Raw genomic sequence first — 22,056 nt, 5'->3', positions numbered from 1 at the left:
GAGCCAATAGCATTCAAGTACAGGCAGTTAAGGAGCATATCATTGGTTTCACCCAATGAATAAATACGCCCCTTCACTGAAGTTCGAGTCTGTTGTTTGAGTATGAACGAGATAACACATCTCTTTAATGAAGGGACTGAATGTACAGGTACAGTTGTTCATGAATGAAATGCATGAGTCAGTTATCATTAACGAGGATCTGCTGAACGACTAAACAAGAGTAGGAGACAAGTCGTTTGTTCAATTCGGCAATCTTGTTCAACAAGAAAATGGGCTGAATTATGAGTTAAATGGAGTGATAAGCAACTTATTACAATGGCATACAGACTTTATTGAAGCTCATCATTATTTTTTAGGCTAGTATTGTCTATTTTTGTATAGCTTGATAGTCACGCTCAGCAGTTCACAGTATGATAGATATGCTTTGTTGACATTTGTGGGGAAAGATTTATGATGCTTAAACACTCTACAGTGCTGAAGTCTCTTAGTAGAATTGTTGAGATGCACATTTTTATAAATAATAATTAGACTTTTTCTGTAATTTGCAAAAATGAACAATGAACTAATCAGTTAACTAATCTGAAACTAATCTCGCCACTGAGATTAATCAAACTCATCACCACGACTGTATAGAGACTTATTACAAGTTCTTTGAGCCAATGGATGGATCCACTGATTTAAGATGAAGTAGGCTGTAACATTTCACACAGATTCATTTTTTTTCTTGTTAGCCTACAATAGAAAAAAGTAATGAAGGTTCTGTTGATATGACTGGACAACCTTATGTCTTGACATGAACACGTCAGTGAACAGAGATAGCATGTATAAAATGACAAAGTAGGCCTACTTTAAAGCAAGTTGCTAAGAAATGTATACATAATGTTACCAATATTAAAATCATGTTCTGTGAATGTATTTTAATTGTCAAATTAATCCATGTAAAAAAAAAAAAAAAAACAAAGCAGAAAAATCTCTGTGACAAAAATACCGTAGGCTCACTCTGGCCACACTCACAACCCCTACTAGAATATGAAAACAAACACCAATCACAAAACCTACTAGAACATGACAAGAACAATCACCAACCACATAATCTAACAGAACATAACAAACACCAATAACATCTAGTGGAACATGAGAACACCCAATCACAACACCTACTAGAACATGAAAACAAACACCAAATGCAACACCTACCACAAAATGACAAGAACAAACACCAGTCACATCCCCTAATAGAAAATGAGAACAAATACCAATCACAACCCCTTATAGGAAATGAGAACAAACACCAATCTCAACATTTTATAGAACATAACAAACACCTATAACATCTAGTGAAACACAAGAACACCCAATCTCAACACCTTTTTAAACATGATGAGATCAAACACCCATCAAAACATCTAGAAAATGATGAGAACCAGCACCATTCGCAACATCCACAAGAACACAATTAGAACAAACACCAATGGCAACACCTACTAGAACATGAGGATAAACACCAATCACAACCCCTAATAAAACATGAGAACAAACACTAATCGCAACACCATGTAGAACATGAAAGCAAACACCAATCACAACCCCTAATAGAACATGAGACAATCAGCAATCACAACATTACTAGAACATTATGAGAAATAATCACAACATCTACTAAAACATGACAAGAACAAACACCAATAACAGCATCTAATAGTACATAACAAAACCTATAACATCTAGTGGAACACGAGAACACCCAATCTCAGCACCTACTTAAACATGATGAGATGAAACACCCATCTAAACATCTAGAAAATGATGAGAGCCAACAACATTCGCAACATCCACAAGGACACAATGAGAACAAACACCAATCACAACACCTACTGAACATGAGAACAAACACCAATGGCAACACCTACTAGAACATGAGAACAAACACAAATGGCAACACCTAGTAGAACATGAGACAAACAGCAATCACAACATTACTAGAACATTATGAGAACTAATCACAACATCTACTAATACATGACGAGAACAAACACCAATCACAACCCCTGATAGAACATGAGAACAAACACCAATTGCAGCATTACTAGAACATTGCAAGAGCATTACGAGAACAAACTAATCACATCTATTAGAACATGAAGAGAACAAACACCAATCACAGTGTCTACTAGAATATGACAAGAACAATAACCAATCACAACAGTTACTAGAACATGATGAGAACCAACTCCAATTGCAACATATACTATAACACAATGAGAACAAATAACAATCTCAACATCTAGAACATGACAGCAAATACAATCTCAACATCTACTAGAACATAACAAACACCAACAACATCTGCTCGAACATGAGAACACCCAATCACAACACATACTAGAACATTAGATCAAACACCCATCAAAACATCTAGAATACGATGCAAACCAACACCAATTGCAACATATACTAGAACACCATGAGAAAAATCACCAAGCACAACATCTACTCAAACATAAGAACATGCACCAATCACAAATTCCACTAGAACATGACGAGAACAAACACGAGTAACGTCTACTAGAACATGACAAAAACAAATGCCAATCACAACATCTATTAGAACATGATGTGAACTTTCTATAACCAGAGATGTGAAATAACACAGAACTGTCTGATGTTCTAGCAGCTGAATGAAATATGGTTTTAGAATTTAGTGTTTGCAAGGTTGATTCCCTTTCAGAAATCACAAGTAAAAAATTCCTCAGACTGAGTGTTGTGCAATAGCTCCTCGTGTAGATGTATGTCGTTTGTATAATTAATGTTTTCACTTGCAGAATTCCTTTCAGGGAGCGTTAAAGGTTTCAGCAACGCTGGCAGGGGTGGATCCAGCCGCAGCAGCAAATTTTGTGATTGGTCAGTCTGTTGGTTGTTATTTAGAGACTTCACAATGTAAATTATTACATCATGAGTAAGAGTTATTCATGTTTCAGTCTTATATCTACATATGTTCAATACGTGGTTTGTGTTTTTGTTCTGTTACAGGAGGAACAGGTAAACATGAAGCAGGTGGTGCTTCATCTGTCAGTGAGCAAAACTCAAAGACTTTCTCATTCTCTGCACCGTGAGTTATTAAACATTTATTAAATCACACCCTCCATGATTTATCAAACAAGGTTTTTCTGATCATTTGTTCCATAATGTTGGAGTATTACAGAGTATTTTTCTTCAAGTTTTGTGGTAGTCTGTGTTAATATTGCTAGGTAATATATTTTTTTTTAGAAACACTGTTCTTTTGAACTGATATTTTGAACATGTCTATTTCTGTTTATGTATTAATAAGAACAGCAGTAAGTGGAGAAGGAATTAAACTGAAGCTTTTCTTTCTCAGATCATCAGGGTTCAGTTTTATGAGAACTTCTGAATCACAGGATGCTAGTAACACTCAAGGTATTGTCTATATCTCCACATGTCTTGTCTAATTTAGACATTTTACTATATATTATTATTTAACTCTAGTTCCGCAAATTGGTAGTTGATATACAAAATATTCATGGACTTTTATTTATTTTTTTGTATCAACATCACTTTTTTAGGTTATATTAATTTGATTGTATAAGGGTAATTCTATATTTTATGTCCTGTAACTGATTACTATTACTTTAAAATTTTCCACTATTTTAATCACCTTTTTGCCTTTCCTAGTTCAATTTAAAAGATCCTGTGGTGTAAAGCTTTTAGATGCACAAATATTCCATGAAGTTGCTCCGTTAAAATTAGGTCATAAAAACTACATGAATAATTATTATTAAAGAATTAACAAAATTCTAAAAGTGGCATTTCTATGGCCATAATGGTCATACCATTATTTGTAAATTTCTTACTTTTTTCTGTGTTTTTAAATAGCCAAGATTTCTGGCCTGCCAGGCAAGTTCTCGTTTGCCAGCAGTACAGGACCAAAGATGCCATTTGTATCAGCAGGATCTGAGGAGCCTTTTTCCTTCACTCCTAAATTGGCATCTTCTGCACAGATCACTAACTCATCCACGCCGCTTCCTGATGTGGCTGAGCCCGCTAAACTCCCTCAGGCTCCTAAAGCCCAGGGCATTGCTGGAGAGACTCTCGGCTGCTTCTCTGGCTTACGAGTGGGCCAAAGTGATGAAGTAAAGGAAGCCCCCAAACCCGCCTTGAGTTTAAGCCTTGGACCACCTGGTAATGGATCAACTGGATTCTTGTTCAGTTCTGCTCAAATGAAGCCTGCAGTAAGTGCAAGTTCATCTGAACCAGCAGGTGCTACAGCAGAGGTTCCAAAGACTACTACACCACAAGGACTCAGCACATCTGCATTCGCGTTTAAACCACAGGAGGGAACAACTTCAACAAAAACAACTTTCTCGATTCTGCAGACATCCTCCATTCCATCAGCCACCACCTCGTTTGGTAGTCTTCTCCGAGCACCCCTCCCAGAAACTACAACAATTGTCCCAGCAAAGTCCCTACTGCCAGAGGCTTCTTTGTCAGTTGAACCGGTTCCCTCCGATGAGGCTGAGGCTAAGGAACCTCCAGCAGAACCAAGTCCTGAACCCCCAGCAGTAGGAACCCTATCAATCGTGTCTGCAGCTGAAGGTGCCACTCCCTCCAAACCCGCCAGTACTGACACCACTGTGGCACCTTCAAACAAGCCCCCAACGCCTCCCACACCTGCCCCTGAGGTTGCGCCTCCACCTCCACCTTACGTTATCCCACCAGCCGAGGCAACGTCTGTCACCGAACCCCCTGCTGCAGAAACTGTCTCTGATCCTGCACCTGAGGGCACCAACACTTCCAATCCCGCACACATCCCTGCTCCCCAAGAGGCCCCAGCAACCACCTCATCTTCAGCTCCAACGTCAGACACACCAGGTTTAATTTTTGCCCCACCATCGAGTGCCACAGAGAGTTTAATGCTGGGAGCCAACAATCTCGCCAGTACAGTGGCTTCCTCCACCCCGTCAACCACAACAGTGACCAGTACCACCAGCGCGGCTCCTACCCCCGTGTTTGGCCAGGCCCCTTCCACCGCTCCAACCACAGCATTTGGATCTACAGCCTTTGGTCCTAATTCTACCACCTCTGGTTTTGGCAAACCGGCATTTGGACAGAGTCCTAGTGCTGGTTTCGGGCAACCTGCTGCCTCTGGCTCTGCTAGCGGCTTCACGTTTGGTCAGCCGTCATTTAGTGCTGGCTCTGGATTCGGACAGCCGACCACTGCCGCCACCACTTCTGTCACCAGCAGTGGAGGAGGACTCTTTGGGTCCTCAAGTGCCAACAGTGCCAGTTCCTTCTCATTTGTAGCCAGCGCCACCAGTTCTGCAGCCAGCACTGGCACTGGACTTTTTGGCCAGAGCAGCGCTCCTGTCTTTGGACAGCCCGTCTCAGACTTTGGGCAGGGCTTGGTGTTTGGTAGCAGCACAACAACGGCACCCTCCTCTGGATTCGGCTTTGGACAACAGTCAGGTGGGTTTTTGGAGACCGGACTCTTCACTTGCATATTTTCACAAACAATTGGCAGTCTAGTTTATTCTGACAGGATAATGCAGAATGCAGAAATAATGAAACCCAGAATACATTTAAATCCTTAATATGTTACTTAATACATAGTGTTGTGATTAAAGCTCAGGACTGGCATTTGGAAGATTGCTGGTTCAGTCCTAACCAGGATCATGTCATGGGCCATGTGTCCTTGATCAAGATGCTTAATGTCAACATGAAGTCAAATTGGACCACATTTACTTTGAATGATTGGTGCATGTTATCCCAAAGAAATAACATTTTGTCTTCATAATCTTTCATCAAAGCCTAATAACTTGCTCCATTTCTGAAAAGGTTTCTTTTACAGCTTTCGTCACCAAGCCCTCTTATTTTCCAACCGCCTGTATAGAGGCCATATAGACACCTTTTTTAACAGTAGGGTCATGCCATGTCAGCTCAACCAGAGGTCCCCAGCTCAAAAATTGGATTTTGATAAATTATGTTTCTGGTGAAATAAATGAAGATGAAAGCCAAAATATTAAATGCCATGGATGAATATTTACGGAGTAATACACTATTTTGTAGAGGGGGGTAAAAATGGCAATTTTCACATATGATTTTGGAGCAAAATCACAGATCAGAAAAATAACCTTAGAAAGGTGGCAGCATCATTATGTTATATTTACACAGAGACTGGTGTCTGTTACTAAAATCAGTTGACTTTAGCAATCCTTGTTGCATTGTATGCCAATGGTGTGAGTCCAAAAAATGGACAAAGCACCTTTTTTTTTTTTTTTTTTTTTTTAAGTTGGCATGCATGTAACTCAAACATTAAATATACACTAATCAGCCACAACATTAAAACCACCTGCCTAATATGTGTAGGTCCCCTTCGTGCTGCCAAAACAGCGCCAACCTGCATCTCAGAATAGCATTCAGAGATGATATTCTTCTCACCACAACTGTACAGAGCGGTTATCTGAGTTAGTGCTATTCTGAGATGCGGATTGGTGCTGTTTTGGCAGCACGAGGGGGACCTACAAAATATTAGGCAGGTGGTTTTAATGTTGTGGCTGATTAGTGTATATTTAATACTTCTTGAGTTACATGCATGCCAACTTAAAAATAAATAAATAAAAAAGGTGCTTTGTCCATTTTTTGGACTCACACCATTGGCATACAATGCAACAAGGATTGCTAAAGTCAACTGATTTTAGTAACAGACACCAATCTCTGTGTAAAAATAAAATAATGATGCTGCCACCTTTCTAAGGTTATTTTTCTGATCTGTGGTTTTGCTCCAAAATCATAGGTGAAAATTGCCATTTTGACTCCCCTCTACAAAATAGTGGATTACTCCGTAAATATTCATCCATGGCATTTAATATTTTGGCTTTCATCTTCATAAATGTATTTCTTTCACCAGAAAAAAAATTACAAAAATTTTTGAGCTGGGGACCTCTGGTTGAGTTGACACGGAATGACTCAGCAGCCATATCACCCTGTAGCTCTACATCGGTTACCCACTGAACCTAAGCAGGGTTGAGCCTGGTCAGTATCTGGATGGGAGACCTCCTGCGGAAAACTAAGGTTGCTGCTTGAAGAGGTGTGAGTGAGGCTAGCAGGGGGTGATCACCCTGCGGTCTGTGTGGATCCTAACGCCCCAGCATAGTGACAGGGATTCTATACTGTAAAAAGGCACCATCTTTCGGATGAGATGTTAAACCGAGGTCCTGACTCTCTGTGGTCATTAAAAATCCCAGGGCACTTCTCATAAAGAGTATGGGTGTAACCCTGGTGTCCTGGCCAAATTCCCCCCATTGGCCCTTATCTATCAGGGCCTCCAAATAATCCCCCTCCATTAATTGGCTACATCACTCTACTCTCTCCTCCCAATCCACCTTTGGCAATAATAATTTAGGGGGAAGACCTTTCAAGAGAACAGTTTATTGGACAAAAATGTGTATACACCCATGCATACAAGATGATATTATCAATATCTTTGATCACTTTTCTCGCAGAAGAATGGCTGTAAATTTTAAATGATTGTTTAAATGAAAGTTGATTTTGTCACAAATCAGTACACTAGCAAATAGAAGACCTCAAAGCAAACACACATGGATTAAAACCCACAATATACAACATGAATTGGTGTACGCTACCCATTTAACTTCCATAATGCAACATATTTCTGTGAAATTGGCAATTTGAGTGAAACTACAGAAAAATGGAAGGCAGGACTTGATTTTATTCATCAGCAGTTGCTTGGACGATTAAAAGTAGTCTATATATGACAGGTTGTTGGAGGGGAGGAGATGACAAATTAAGAGGGATTTTTCTCATCAGCCAAAAAGGAAAGAAGTTTCAGAGGCAGAGCAAATTATTACATTCTGATGAAGATTACCAAGACAAACATTATTTTTTTCTTTTTAATAATATGAACTGATGAATAATTCACATAAAGACCAGGAACGTGTTAAGTAAACAGTCAAAGCATATGTAAATTCAGTGTTGTAAGTTTGTCATAAGTAGAATGTGATTGGGTCAGCGCTGGAATTTACAGCCCATCAGCAGGTGTTTTAGTGTGAATGGCAGTAGTATAGGGTGGGTTTCAGGGTGTGTGTGCGAGCGCCAGGATGTTTCCCATTCCTATGAATTCTCAGAATTCCTGTCTCCGGATCAGAGCCGCAGACTTGCACATTATAAACAGCTGAGCTGCGGATCTTTACGGACTCATTGACCCCTGACCCCAGTGACACTACAGAACGAGTATTCACATCTGTTTATGTTCTGATTATTTAGGGGGAACATTAAACTCCACAGAATGTGCTAATTGAAATTATGCAAATGTTGAGGTTCACAGTCTGCATTTTCTTCACATCTATGTGCTGATGATGGAAAATTAATGACTTGCCTTTGTTGAAAACTGGCCTTTGTTTTATCTGAATGTGTCAGAGTGATGGATGAACATGACCTGAGTGTTGAAAGGTCATGTCCCATTTAGTCAACTGTGTTCTCGGTCAGTCTGTAGCTAATTAAACACTGATTACATTTGTTTAATAACAGCCAGACTATGTCTGATTTAACACACTCGTCTGCTGTCAGACTCATGAAACACAAACCGGTAGAAACCCTGTCACAGGTTTATATACATAATAATGTTGTATAGGCCTATACAGTATACAAGTAAACAATAAATAAGATAGCCTATGCTAAATGTCAAATATATCTGAACAGCATTACATTCTGGTCACTTATTTGAAGTTTCATCAGGTATTGTCCTAGTTTTATATGATCAGAATTCAACATATTTCAGGCGTTGGAGCAATTCACCAATGATGATCAATAACCTTAAATTCAGTCTGACAGAATTGGCAATGTGTCATACACTGCTTTGTGATTAACAGCTATTAATATTTCTATTAATAATATGAAATCATTTTCTGCATTCTTTTTTGATCTTATGACACTGGGCTTACTTAACTGTTTTTAGCCTATACTTGTGATAAATGTGCTTCACATGAGCCAGTCTCCATCGGTGTGAAGCTGCACTTATCACAAACACATGAACATGTCGTCCCGATATCATGCTGAACTCATAATAATGGACATGTCATGACGGATGAACAAAGGCAGAGCTGTATGACTTTCTAATAGATTTGCGAGTGTACTGGACACGTTTTGAGCACGTTTTGAACAGTGAGATTTCATAAGAGAGCAGCGTGTATATTTAACCTTGTGCAACCCTGCATCCACATGTGTGGATGTTGTATTTTGGCTTCGCTATATGCAGCGTTTAATTTAAATGAATTAAAACCGACTAAATACTGTTCGCAAGACTGTCATTTAAGGGTTAAACTTCTGGCGTACCGCGTCACGTGACAGCATGACAAAAGTGCTTCTGGTAAGAAACCTTAAGTTTTTTTGGTTGTAAAGAGTAACATCTCTAGTTTCATTTGATATGTCACTTTAAAAAAATCATTCATTTTTCACGTATCAGCTCGCTGATAAACATGAAGTCCACATATGTGGAAAATGAGACATTATTCCCTGAAAAGTTGAAAAAACATGTTATTTTGAGTAATTTTCAACATTAACACATCTGTGGGTCATTTCATTTCACTTCATTTTAATATAAATTTAGTTATATTTTATTTTATCACTGTACAATATGGTTCTATTCATTAACATTAGTAAATGCATTCCTATATATTTACTGTGCATTATCACATTGAGAATAAATGTATTCATGCAAAAGATGAAAAATGTTGCTTTCAGAGGCTTTATATGGAGTTAGGATGAAAATAAGGAGCATTTTAAACTGTTCCGAGACTAGCGCAGACAGACAGCACACTGGAGGTTAAGTCATTCACTAAATAGGGAGTAAGGGAGCATCCTATAGCTCTCTATGCAGCTAAGTGCATTCACTCCTAAAATCCGATCAAAAGTTCAGTTTCAGGCTGCAGATGATGTTTGGATCACTCAACATGTTTGACAGACATGAGACAATGATAATCAGTACATAGATTCAGAATTTATAATGTATCATTTTATTTTAACATGGCTGGCAGTGATTGGATGATGCTGGACATTACTTTCAATAAGAATTATTAATTCAATTTTACAGAAATTGTAAATTGCTGTAATTACGTCTCAAAAACATGAATAATCAACACTCCTGGACACAAACTTTTGGATTAAAAAAATCTGACTTTCTATAGCTTGTTATTAGTTAAAATTTTGCAGATTAGTCTCACTGTCCACATATGAGGACATACTTTTTTTTTTTTCTTGTTTATTAGGTGCTACTAGTTACATTTACATTTATTAATTTGGCAGACGCTTTTATCCAAAGCAACTTACAAAAAAGGAAAACACAAGTGAATCATCTCAAGGAGACGGTACAAAAAAGTGCCATATTACAAAGTTTCACTAGCATCAGAATAGTATTCAATAAAATCAGTATTTTTTTTATTTTTTATTAGTGACTGGTTAAGTGCTCATGGAAAAGATGTGTTTTTAGTCATTTTTTGAAGACAGAGAGTGAGTCAGCTTCACGGATGGAGTTGGGAAGGTCATTACACCAACGTGGTATGATGAAGCTGAAAGTCCAGGAAAGTGTTTTGGTGCCTCTTTGTGTTGTTACAACAAGGCGACGTTCCTTAGCCGACCGCAGGCTTCTAGTGGGCGCGTAGCTCTGCAGAAATGATTTTAGGTATGCTGGAGCAGACCCAGTGACTGTTCTGTATGCCAGCATCAGAGACTTGAATTTGATACGTGTATTAACCGGCAGCCAGTGGAGAGAGACAAGCAGTGGTGTAACATGCGCTCTCTTTGGTTCATTAAAGACCAGGCGTGCTGCTGCATTCTGGATCATTTGCAGGGGTCTAATTGCACATGCAAGGAGGCCTGCAATGTGAGCATTAGAGTAGTCCAGTCTAGTTATGACAAGTGACTGAACAAGCAGTTGTGTGGCATGTTCAGAGAGGAAGGGTCTTATCTTCCTGATATTGTAGAGTGTAAATCTACATGATCTTGTGGTCTTTGAGATGTGGGCAATGAAATTTAGTTTGTTATCGATGGTTACCCCTAGATTTCTGACCGTTTTGGAAGGCGTTACTGTAGTTGCACCCAGCTGCACGGTGATGTTGAGTTCAACAGTAGGGTTGGCTGGAAAGACATTGAGTTCGGTCTTGGCTGGGTTGAGTTGCAGGTGGTGTTCCTTCATCCAGGCTGATATGTCTGCCAGGCAGGCTGAGATTCGAGCAGTCACTGTGGTGTCATTGGGCTGGAAAGACAAGTAGAGCTGTGTGTCATCAGCGTAGCAGTGGTAAGAGAAACCATGTGCCTGAATGATGGGTCCCAGTGATTTTGTGTATATAGAGAAGAGAAGTTGCCCAAGCACTGATCCCTGAGGTACCCCAGTAAGTAGCTGATGTGGCTTGGATACCTCACCTCTCCAGACTAGTTACAAATCAAAAAGGGAAATGGAAAATACACACAGCAGTCATGCGGGGGTCTCAAGAGGTTAAGAGTGTGTGTCCAGTTTTGTGCAAAGTGAAGGAAATCTGCCTGCTGTACATAGATGTGCTGAATTATAACGCTGAAGAACATTGGTCTATTAAGCTGGACTGTTGTCCATTAAGCTATTAATTTTCATTTATCTTCACAATAAATCTATGTATTTATGTATCTTTTTATTTTTCTTGGTGAATTTATTATCAATCTCTAGTGCATTCATTTAGTGTGATTTATCATTAAGTGTGGTAATTAAAAAATGTGTTCATTTGTGCAGTTAATCATGCACCCTGACCGTACATAAATTACGTTATATAATATGTTTATAATTATTATATACTAAATTATCTTTAATTGTGGCCAATTCTCAGTAATAATTGATGTATGTGTTTAATTGTGATTTAATTTGATTAATTAGCTCATCATGGTATTCATTTGATTCCAATTTTTTATTGATTAACAGCCCTGTTTGTACATAATGATTGTAGCAACCACACAGAACACTTTAGCAATGCCTTGGCAACCACCAACAATACACCAGCAACCACATAGCAACACACTAAAAACACCAGCATCTTAGAAACTCCATGGCAACCACTCACAACACCCTAGCATTGTAAGCTCTCACATTGTCTTTGGAAATCTAGTGAATCTGTGAAATTTGATGCAGAAACAAATAAATGTGTTCTTATGCTAAAGAATTTACAGTTGTTGCCTTCTAGTTTCATGTCTTAATATTTCTCTCTTTTGTGGTCAGCGTTTGGCAGCAGCGCCCCGTCCTCATCGGTGTTTGGTCAGCAGTCCAGCAGTGCTGGTGTGTTTGGACAGGTACAGTACCTACAGCAACACACAACCACACTACAGCTCCACTCCAGGTAAACCAGAGAAGTTAAAGCTGATATTTGAGTAGTATTGTAGTGCAAGAGTGCTGAACTTGTGGGATCAGATATTGATATTAAATGTGCCCGCATTTACACCTGGTATTAATATTCATTGCGGGCGATTCTTTTGAAACGGGACATTAAATACTGGTGTGAACTTAGTACAAAACATTCAGAGGAACTCAAAGCATGCAACTACATTGCGCTTGTAGTGTTAACACTTTGTGTTTAAATGTGTTCATTTATTTATTCTCATTATTTAAATGTGCATCTTTATTTAGTACAGCCCGGATGAAGCAGTTTGACATAACAGATATGTACATATATTCCACAGGACGAATAATCACTGAATTTACACAAATGATCTCGTTCAAAAGGTTCTCAATATGGTGTGGTGCTTCCTCAATGATCAATGACTGTTTGTGACTTTTGTGATAGTTTTTCATGAGTCTCTGTTTTGTCCTGAGCAGTAAAACCAGCCACTGATCTTAAGAAAAATCCTCCAGGTGCGTTCTTTGTTTTCCCAGTATGTTCTGCACATTTGACTTCTTCCCAACAGTGACTATGCTATATGATGCTGAGATCCAGCTTTTGACACTCAGGACAATTAAGGGCCTCAAACACTACTATTACAAAACTTGCATATAATTTTTGATGCTCATGAAACTCAACGCACTATATTAAGAACCAAAGGGATGCACGGACGTTTTTGACTGTTGCTCTAAATCTCATTGTTTTTCTTTCAGTGTCTCGCGCTAGATCGCCACATTTTTAGACACCAAGTAAAGCTTTTTATAAACGTATCTCGAAATACCTGCGTTCAGGTTGCACAGAGGAATTCATGTGACTGTTACGCTATTAAACATGATTCCGGGATGTTTCGGCACTTGATAAACAGTAAGTTTTTTTTACATTTTGCTCTGGTGTGCATATTTATGTACAATAATTAGAAAGGTTCAATACCATTTGATTTTAAACCATTTAAAAATCAGAGCACCCTGAAGAGGCTATTTAACCACAGCAGTGTAATTCCACATACATGACTTGTGTTTGCTGCCTCACAGAAATGTGAAGCTGCCCAGGTGGAGCGCATATATACAGCTGCAGTAACAGTTTGATGATTATTCTTTGACTTGAATGTTTATTGTGATGTTTCAGGCTCATAGCTCACTATGCATGTTATATGCTGCTATTAAGAGTAATGTTTGTGAAAATTCCATTGCAATAAACATTTGTTATTCCTTCATCCCGGTGGAAAACCAATTTAACTGTTCATGAAACCTTGCAGTTTACCAAATGCTAAAAACGATAACCTTGCACATCCCTAATATTTCCCTAGATTTTTCTTTTTGTCTCATATTTCATCTCAAGCATGCTCTTTACTGACACTTTTGTCCACTTGGTTAACAAGTGCATTAACTTTATTAAAAAAAAAAAAAACTTTATTAGGGGTGAAATTGTATTGTGTGGTGGAAATTGTTTATAATTTATTAAAAATTGAGAGAAATCTTTTTTCACACAAAAATTTTTCAAATGGTTTCTGTTTATTTCACTCTTTTAGTTTTAAATGTAATAATTTGTATTTTTATAATGGATTTCCATAGTTTTATATTGAAAGTCTGAGAATAAATAAAATGGTTAAATCAGAACATTAAAGACACTTGAAAAGTACCAAAAAATGATGAAGGCCTGGTAACAAGTTTCCAAGATGAACATTGAGTCAGTCGTTCAGTGAGTGTTTGTTTTGTGGTCTGTCAGGCTCCGTCCGGTGGAGGTCTGTTCGGCTCAGCCGCTGTGAACGCTCCATCAGGATCAGGGTTTTTCAGCGGTCTCGGTGGTAAACCCAATGAAGACGCCGCCAACAAAAACCCTTTTGGAGCGACTGTTACGGGAGGATTCGGCCAGTCCATCAATACAGGTGAGAACAGGAATATTTACACTTTTTATGAAGAGAATACATAAACAGCTGTTACAGTTGTTACACATGAATAATGTGTGTTTGAACTTCAGGTTCATCTAACTTGTTTGGTAACAGCGCCGCTGAAGGCTTCAGTTTCAGCAGCAGTTCCTTTGGCAATCAGAAGCCCAGCGGCTTGTTCAGTACCGGCGGAGGGTCTGTAGCCGCTCAGGGCTTTGGATCATTCTCAACACCCACCAAACCAGGTACAACACACACAACTCATCAGTGACTCACTCCAGATGAGCACTTGATTATATAATAAAACACACTGAAATAGGAGTGAGTGTCACTGAGCAGAGGCTTTTACAGATGAAAGTCAGGTCAACTTAATTATACAACTAAATATCAGAAGAAATAATGGAAGTCTGAGTCTGTGTTGGCCAGTGAGCACTTAAATAGGTTTACTAGGTCTCATCAAAACACCAGGGTTCATATGGTCATGGAAATCTTGGAACAATCATGAAATTTAAAAATTATGCTCCAAGCGTGGAGATGTCATGGAAAAACAAGTCAAAACAAATCTGAATGTAATATACAGTTGAAGTCAGAAGTTTACATACACTTAGGTTGAAGTCATTAAAACTAATTTTTTTTAACCACTCCACACCTACTTTGTGTATGACACGAGTAATCTTTCCAACAATTGTTTACAGACAGATTGTTTCACTTTTAATTGACTATATCATAATTCCAGTGGGTCAGAAGTTTACATACACTAAGTTAACTGTGCCTTTAAGTGCTTGGAAAATTTCAGAAAATTATGTTAAGCCTTTAGACAATTAGCTTCTGATAGGCTAATTGGAGTCAATTGGAGGTGTTACCTGTGGATGTATTTTAAGGCCTACCTTCAAACTCAGTGCCTCCTTTGCTTGACATCATGGGAGAATCAAAAGAAATCAGCCAAGACCTCAGAAAAAAAATTGTGGACCTCCACAAGTCTGGATCATCCTTGGGAGCAATTTCCAAACGCCTGAAGGTACCACATTCATCTGTACAAACAATAGTACCCAAGTATAAACACCATGGGACCATGCAGCCATCGTATTGCTCAGGAAGGAGATGCACTCTGTCTCCTAGAGATGAATGTAGTTTGGTACGAAAATCAATCCCAGAACAACAGCAAAGGACCTTGTGAAGATGCTGGAGGAAACAGGTAGAAAAGTGTCTATATCCACAGTAAAACGAGTCCTATATCGACATAACCTGAAAGGCTGCTCAGCAAGGAAGAAGCCACTGCTCCAAAACTTCCATTTAAAAAAGCCAGACTACAGTTTGCAAGTGCACATGGAGACAAAGATCTTACTTGTGGGAGAAATGTCCTCTGGTCTAATGAAAAAAACTGTTTGGCTATAATGACCATCGTTATGTTTGGAGGAAAAAGGGAGAGGCTTGCAAGCCGAAGAACACCATCCCAACCGTGAAGCATGGGGGTGGCAGCATCATGTTGAGGGGGTGCTTTGCTGCAGGAGGGACTGGTGCACTTCACAAAATAGATGGCATCATGAGGAAGGAAAATTATGTGGATATATTGAAGCAACATTTCAAGACATCAGCCAGGAAGTTAAAGCTCGGTCACAAATGGGTCTTCCAAATAGAGAATGACCCCAAGCATACCTCCAAAGTTGTGACAAAATGGCTTAAGGACAACAAAGTCAAGGAATTGGAGTGACCATCACAAAGCCCTGACCTCAATCAGATTGAAAATTTGTGGGCAGAACTGAAAAAGCGTGTGCGAGCAAGGAGGCCTCCAAACCTGACTCGGTTACACCAGTTCTGTCTGGAGGAATGGGCCAAAATTCCAGAAACTTATTGTGAGAAGCTTGTAGAAGACTACCCAAAACATTTGACCCAAGTTAAACAATTTAAAGGCAATGCTACCAAATACTAACAAAGTGTATGTAAACTTCTGACCCACTGGGAATGTGATGAAAGAAATAAAATCTGAAATAAATAATTCTCTCTACTAATATTCTGACATTCTTAAAATAAAGAAGTGATCCTAACTGACCTAAGACAGGGAATGTTTTCTACGATTAAATGTCAGGAATTGTGAAAAACTGAGTTTAAATGTATTTGGCTAATGTGTTTGTAAACTTCTGACTTAAACTATATAAGGAGGTGTGAGGTGAAGTGAGTTTAATTTGCTTTAACCTCTTAAACCCAGAGTGACCCAGCAGTGGGCCCGCTATTGGGCGATGATCACGAAAAAAAATATTATGATATTACTCAACAACCACTTGCTTGATCTGCACAAAATAGGCATTGTTTTAAAGATTAGACTTTTATCTTTACAATGAATATAGCTGATCTGACCAATTCTAAAATACTGCTTTTAAATTAGTTGATAAATAAGAACTGTTCCATTTTAAATAATTCACTAATTAGCGATCACAAAAATCATATATTAAAAAAAAAGATCACAGCGCCATGTGTTATATATCTTTGGAAAGGTCTTGATTAGTAGAATATAATGAGCAAATTTGTTTCATTCATAGACCAAAGTGTAGTGAGTATTAGCGTGTGAAATCCACACAAAAAAAAACGCCTTTGTCACATTTTGGTTTATTTAAAAAAAAACACATCGTAAATAAAATGAGAGCACAACTTACAGCAGGCCATCCTGAATCAAACAAGCCCTCACTCAACATCATACAATTTGTAAATCCAGAGATATTACTCAAAGAGTGTCCTGAGAGTTACCCTGGCTAGCGCTGATGGCGATCGTTGTAGCAATGTTGTTCTCTGGGAGCGTCACACTGAAACACCATCATTCACGTCATAGATGTGTCAGATCATTCTCATTAGATCTCTAGAGAGTGTTAGATTCCATATTTGGTCAATCCACATGTCATGTGTTTAGTGTGAGGTCAATAATAGAACTAGAGCACACATACATTGACTGCGCACAAGAGGGCGCTCAATGCACATTTTTGGAGTGATGGAATAAGTGTTGGAAAAAGATGCCAAAGTGCTCTGAAATTGATCTTTTGGACTAGTTTTAGTACTTTGAGATTTTTTTTAAATTTTTTTTTGCATTCATATTTTTCAGTAATTCTGTTTTAATGTTCAATAAAACATTAATTATGGTAAAGAGAGATTTTTTGGACATTTTGATAAAAGTCCACCTTGGGAAGCATGTTTCCATATGTGATAACTTTGGATTGCTTTGTCCTATCAACAAATTTCTTTTTTCCTGGTATAGTTTTGGTCATGGAAAAGTTGTGGAAATTACTAGTCAAAATGTGTACAAACCCTGAAGCACAGAGCATCTTTATATGCTATTTATTCAAACGCATTGAGAAATTAAGTTGGCAATTAAATAAGTGTTACTGTGCGAAGTGCATGTGCAGGATTCCAAATATCATGTGCTCAATTAATCAACGACTTTAACGACAATGAATAGATTGCAGATTAATTATTAATGGCCCTATTCTCAGTACTTGTGTACTGAATTGCTGGTTGAAAATTTAACAAACTAATAATAGAATGAAAGAAGGACTTTTTTTGTCTTTGCATAAGCTTACTGTAAACTCATGATCATTTATGAGTTTTTTTTTGACTAGCATTTATAAAATAGGTACATTCAATAATAATAAGAGTCCTGTGGGTAAGTTGAAATGATTATTTTTAGCTTTGATAATGAAGATCAGTCACAATTCCCTTTGTCAAATTTACTTTGACCGACGAGTAGCTCCATTAATGCTGGCGATCCAGGAAATGTAATCCAGTGACATGAGTTGAATGAATTATTCACGCAGTGCCTGACTGTAATTTCAGAGCGCACAGTGAAAGAAGACAGCTGACACTGCAAACACAACGGCATCCTGTTATCATGTCTTAAAACATCTGAAAACTGAACCTCTGTGATGTACATGATATACAGCGTGTGTGTGTATATATATATATATATATATATATATATATATATATATATATATATGTGTGTGTGTGTGTGTGATATGAACGATCATATAGCCTGTATACAGCTCATCCTGGTCTCTTTGTGTTCTGTAGGTGGTTTTGGGAGCGTGCCGGTGTTCAGCAGTCCTCCTACCTTTGGTGGCTCTCCGGCGTTTGGAGGAACGGCGAGTTTTGGCTCCGCCCCGTCCTTCAGCAGTCCGCTGGGCTCGTCCTCAGGGAAGGTGTTTGGAGAGGGCACTGCGGCCGCAAATGTTGGGGGATTTGGGTGAGGCCATCAAAAGCTCCTTGGGTCATTCTAACATTAAAAAAATCAGTTTGATATAGTGATTTTTAAACATTCAGACAAAATAGTGTAAGTGTTAATAAATTGCATAGTGTCATCTCAAGCTAAATGAAAACATTGTAGTTTATGTTGGGACATTATTATGTCTTCAGGTAACACGGTTGACCGTTTCACTGTTTAATTTGATACAACAACCCCTGCGCTCTTTTTCTTTTTCTCTCATTTTGGAATGCCCAATTCCCATTGTGCTTTTAAGTCCTCGTGGTCGCGTAGTGATTCGCATCAATCCGGGTGGCGGAGGATGAATCCCAGTTGCCTCCGCATCTGAGACCATCAATCCGCGCATCTTATCACGTGGCTTGTTGAGCGCGTTGCCACAGAGACATAGCGTGTGTGGAGGCTTCACGCCATCCACCGCGGCAACCACGCTCAACTCACCACACGCCCCACCGAGAACGAACCACATTATAGCGATCACGAGGTGGTTACCCCATGTGATTCTACCCTCCCTAGCAACCGGGCCAATTTGGTTGCTTAGGAGACCTGGCTGGAGTCACTCAGCATGCCCTGGGATGCGAACTAGCGAGCTAGCGAACTCCAGGGGTGGTAGCCAGTGTATTTTACCACTGAGCTACCCATGCCCCCACAACCCCTGTGCTCAATCTACAAGGTGCTTCTTGGAAAGAGAATTTAATGCTGGTATTTCTACAAAAATGTCACCAATTATCAATTGTTAACGAAGTAAAATCAAGATGCAATTTGTAAGGCGTCACAAACAATTAACAGTATGACTTTCTCTCTTCTGTGGAACACAAACGTAGATATATTGATGGTGAAATGAGGTGTTTTTGTCCTTACCCTGCAAGTCAATGGAGTCCAACACTTTCAAGCTCCAAAAAGGGGAATATTTTGTTTTCATCAAAATGTGTGGAGTTGCTAATATTGCAAGGAGAATTGGAAACACTGATCTGGGGATAGGCCAATAAAAAAATCTATTTTAGTGACTGGATATTTGTTGATGCACGTAGAAAAATATCATATTAGGTGTCTTTTAAATACAAAGTATTAAATAAAAAATAAAACAATTGGTACAGTGTAGAGATTGACCGAAAGTGAATTTTGCCAATAAGGATAACTAAGGTGGTGGAAAAGACAGATAACTGAAAAATCAGCTGATAGTTTTTAAAGTCGATTTATTGAATATTAAAAATATATTTTCTTACTGTGATGGATTACAAGAGTCAGACTTCAAGACTACAAGAGTCCAAAATGAGTAAAATTCCATATGTATAATTTATTAACCAGTAACCAATAACCAGAAACAATGAAGATTTGGTGCATAATGCAGGATTTTTAACTATAAACATGCCTGAAATACACTAGAGACTCTTATTTTAAAATTTGTGTGCTTCCAGCTCACACAAACACATAAGGGAAACACAAGCACTTTTACAATCATCTACAGTGCATTTTGTATTAATAATTGTGAGTTTGTCCATAAACAGTGATAGTTACAATGCAAAATATGTTATATACAGTATATGTAGAAATTAACCAAGTTTAGCTTTTAGTACAGTATATTCGCCAGAAAAAGGGTTTTTGCCACAGAGGATTGGCAACCATCAGCATTGATATTTGCCATTAACTGATGGTTCCAAAAAGCGATTAACTGGTAAAACCGATCTATTGGTCGACCTCTAATACCGTGTGCTTATTGTGTACTTATATGTTGTTACACTGAACTTACATTTAATCTGCTTGTAATCAGTAACTACACTGTTGACCCTGAACCGGACCATATAAGTACCATGGTTAATAATTAAATTGCATCAAATTCTTTTTTTATTTATTTATTTATTTTTTTTTATCCAAGTGCATAATAGTTTATTCGGGATTATTTAAGAATCATCAGATCTCGGTTACTTGATCTGATTACTGTGCACTTCAAATTTCTATCATATTTTAATGCCCAAACAGGGGAATTTTAAGCAAATATTTATAAATGCCATGAACGGCACGTTTTTGTGTCATTCAATTGAACTCCAAGTGTCACTGAGTGTCAACCAGAGCAGCTCCTGTCAGGAAGAGTGTGTGAAGCTCTTCTCAAGCACTTTGATGCACACTGTCAGCAGAGACACACGCCAAACTCACGAGAAAATATAAACGAACAAATATAAACTTTGATAGTGAACACAAAACACTCCAGTTTCACTTCAAACATTCGTGTAATGGCATATGTTATTGGTCATTGTGGGTTCATACACAGAGTGTTAATGACATGCAGTGACATTTACTCTATTTCTGTTCACTGTGGAGTGATAAAATGATGAAACGAAATATCAAAGGTGTTCATGACAAATAAGTGGGTTTAATCAAAGAGCATTAAAATAACGTGTGAAAGTCAAGAAATTACAGAAATATTTTACTATTGCATAATATAATATAAAATAATATTATATAATATAAATAGAATAAAAAAAAATTATTTGTATAAAAAAAATAATATAAAATGAGTTCCAAAAACAACTGTGTAAATGTTCAAATTTGAGCAAAAGAGATATTTTCAGTATTTAGAAATATTTGAACATTTTAAAGCATTATTTTTCATGTCATTCACTAGTTTTTAAAGCTTTAAAAGGAAATCATATACCCCTATTTTATTATTTGATTTATATATTTAAAGTTGAATATGTAAAAATGACTTATGGTGTGAAGCACACATGCACCTTAAGAAATATGACAATCGTGAAAGCCCTAAAAGAGACAATCATCATAATCATAATTATCTTTTGACAGTTGATCGTCAGCCAAATTTCATAATCGTGACAGCCTATATAAAGTGGGGCCAAAATATCTATATGCAGTAAAACTGCTCAGGTGGACATGTGATCAAATATTCTGCAGCGTTCTCTCGCTCAAACTGCAGCTGTAGCATGCTCTTTCATCACATTATATAACACGCTTTGTGTTTCAGCGTGTGCCAGGTGTTCAGATTATGAAAGAGACAAACAATTCTCTTATTAAAGACCAACCAAACACTAATGCCTCAAGCTCTTTAATCAACAGTGTGACTGCTTTATAACTGCACATACAGTATGGTTTATTGACATGCAACCATCATTTCTTTGTAGCGTTTAAGAAGTGCAGTTGTACCAGAATATAAATGAATTTGCATATATGGGTGAAGTTAACAGTAAGGATAATATAATTATTCCTTTTCGTTGTGATTTTGGGGTGAAATATTGGTCAAGTTCTTGACAGGTTTCATGAGATTCACTCATATGTTTCGTATTGAATTGATCAGATGAAATTCTAAATGCATGTGTTTCCTGGACATCTCATCTCAGTGTGTTTGTGACCTCACAGTGACTGTCTGAAAGAGAATTAAATGTTGGATTATTGTCATTTTCATCTCTTGCAGCAGGGCACATGAGAGCGCTCGTCCCATCAGAGATGGTGTCGTGACAGAGTGTGTAGATTATAACAAGATAATCTGC

The 22,056-nt window shown here is 38.1% G+C and overlaps 2 protein-coding genes across 6 annotated transcripts in view; one reads left to right on the top strand and one right to left on the bottom strand.

Annotated features, from left to right (window-relative positions):
* nup214 (nucleoporin 214) overlaps positions 1-22,056 on the top strand; it is a 319,628-nt gene that overhangs the window by 48,329 nt on the left and 249,243 nt on the right. For all 5 annotated transcript variants that reach the window (XR_007896211.1, XR_007896210.1, XM_051688949.1 and 2 more), the window contains exons 26-33: positions 2,823-2,901; positions 3,031-3,109; positions 3,377-3,435; positions 3,892-5,481; positions 12,272-12,342; positions 14,154-14,313; positions 14,406-14,558; positions 18,370-18,541. Coding sequence is in view for 3 of the 5 variants with exons in the window: in XM_051688949.1 (XP_051544909.1) it covers positions 2,823-2,901; positions 3,031-3,109; positions 3,377-3,435; positions 3,892-5,481; positions 12,272-12,342; positions 14,154-14,313; positions 14,406-14,558; positions 18,370-18,541 (2,363 nt within the window). In the remaining 2 variants the exon portion in view is untranslated. The remainder of the gene's footprint in view (positions 1-2,822; positions 2,902-3,030; positions 3,110-3,376; positions 3,436-3,891; positions 5,482-12,271; positions 12,343-14,153; positions 14,314-14,405; positions 14,559-18,369; positions 18,542-22,056) is intronic.
* fam78ab (family with sequence similarity 78 member Ab) overlaps positions 1-22,056 on the bottom strand; it is a 432,829-nt gene that overhangs the window by 362,179 nt on the left and 48,594 nt on the right. The window lies entirely within an intron of this gene.

The sequence above is a fragment of the Myxocyprinus asiaticus genome, chromosome 4, assembly GCF_019703515.2.
Source record: "Myxocyprinus asiaticus isolate MX2 ecotype Aquarium Trade chromosome 4, UBuf_Myxa_2, whole genome shotgun sequence".
Classification (NCBI taxonomy): Eukaryota; Metazoa; Chordata; class Actinopteri; order Cypriniformes; family Catostomidae; genus Myxocyprinus; species Myxocyprinus asiaticus.
The sequence above is the reverse complement of the archived record's forward strand: the minus strand, read 5'-3'. Positions and strand labels throughout refer to the sequence as shown.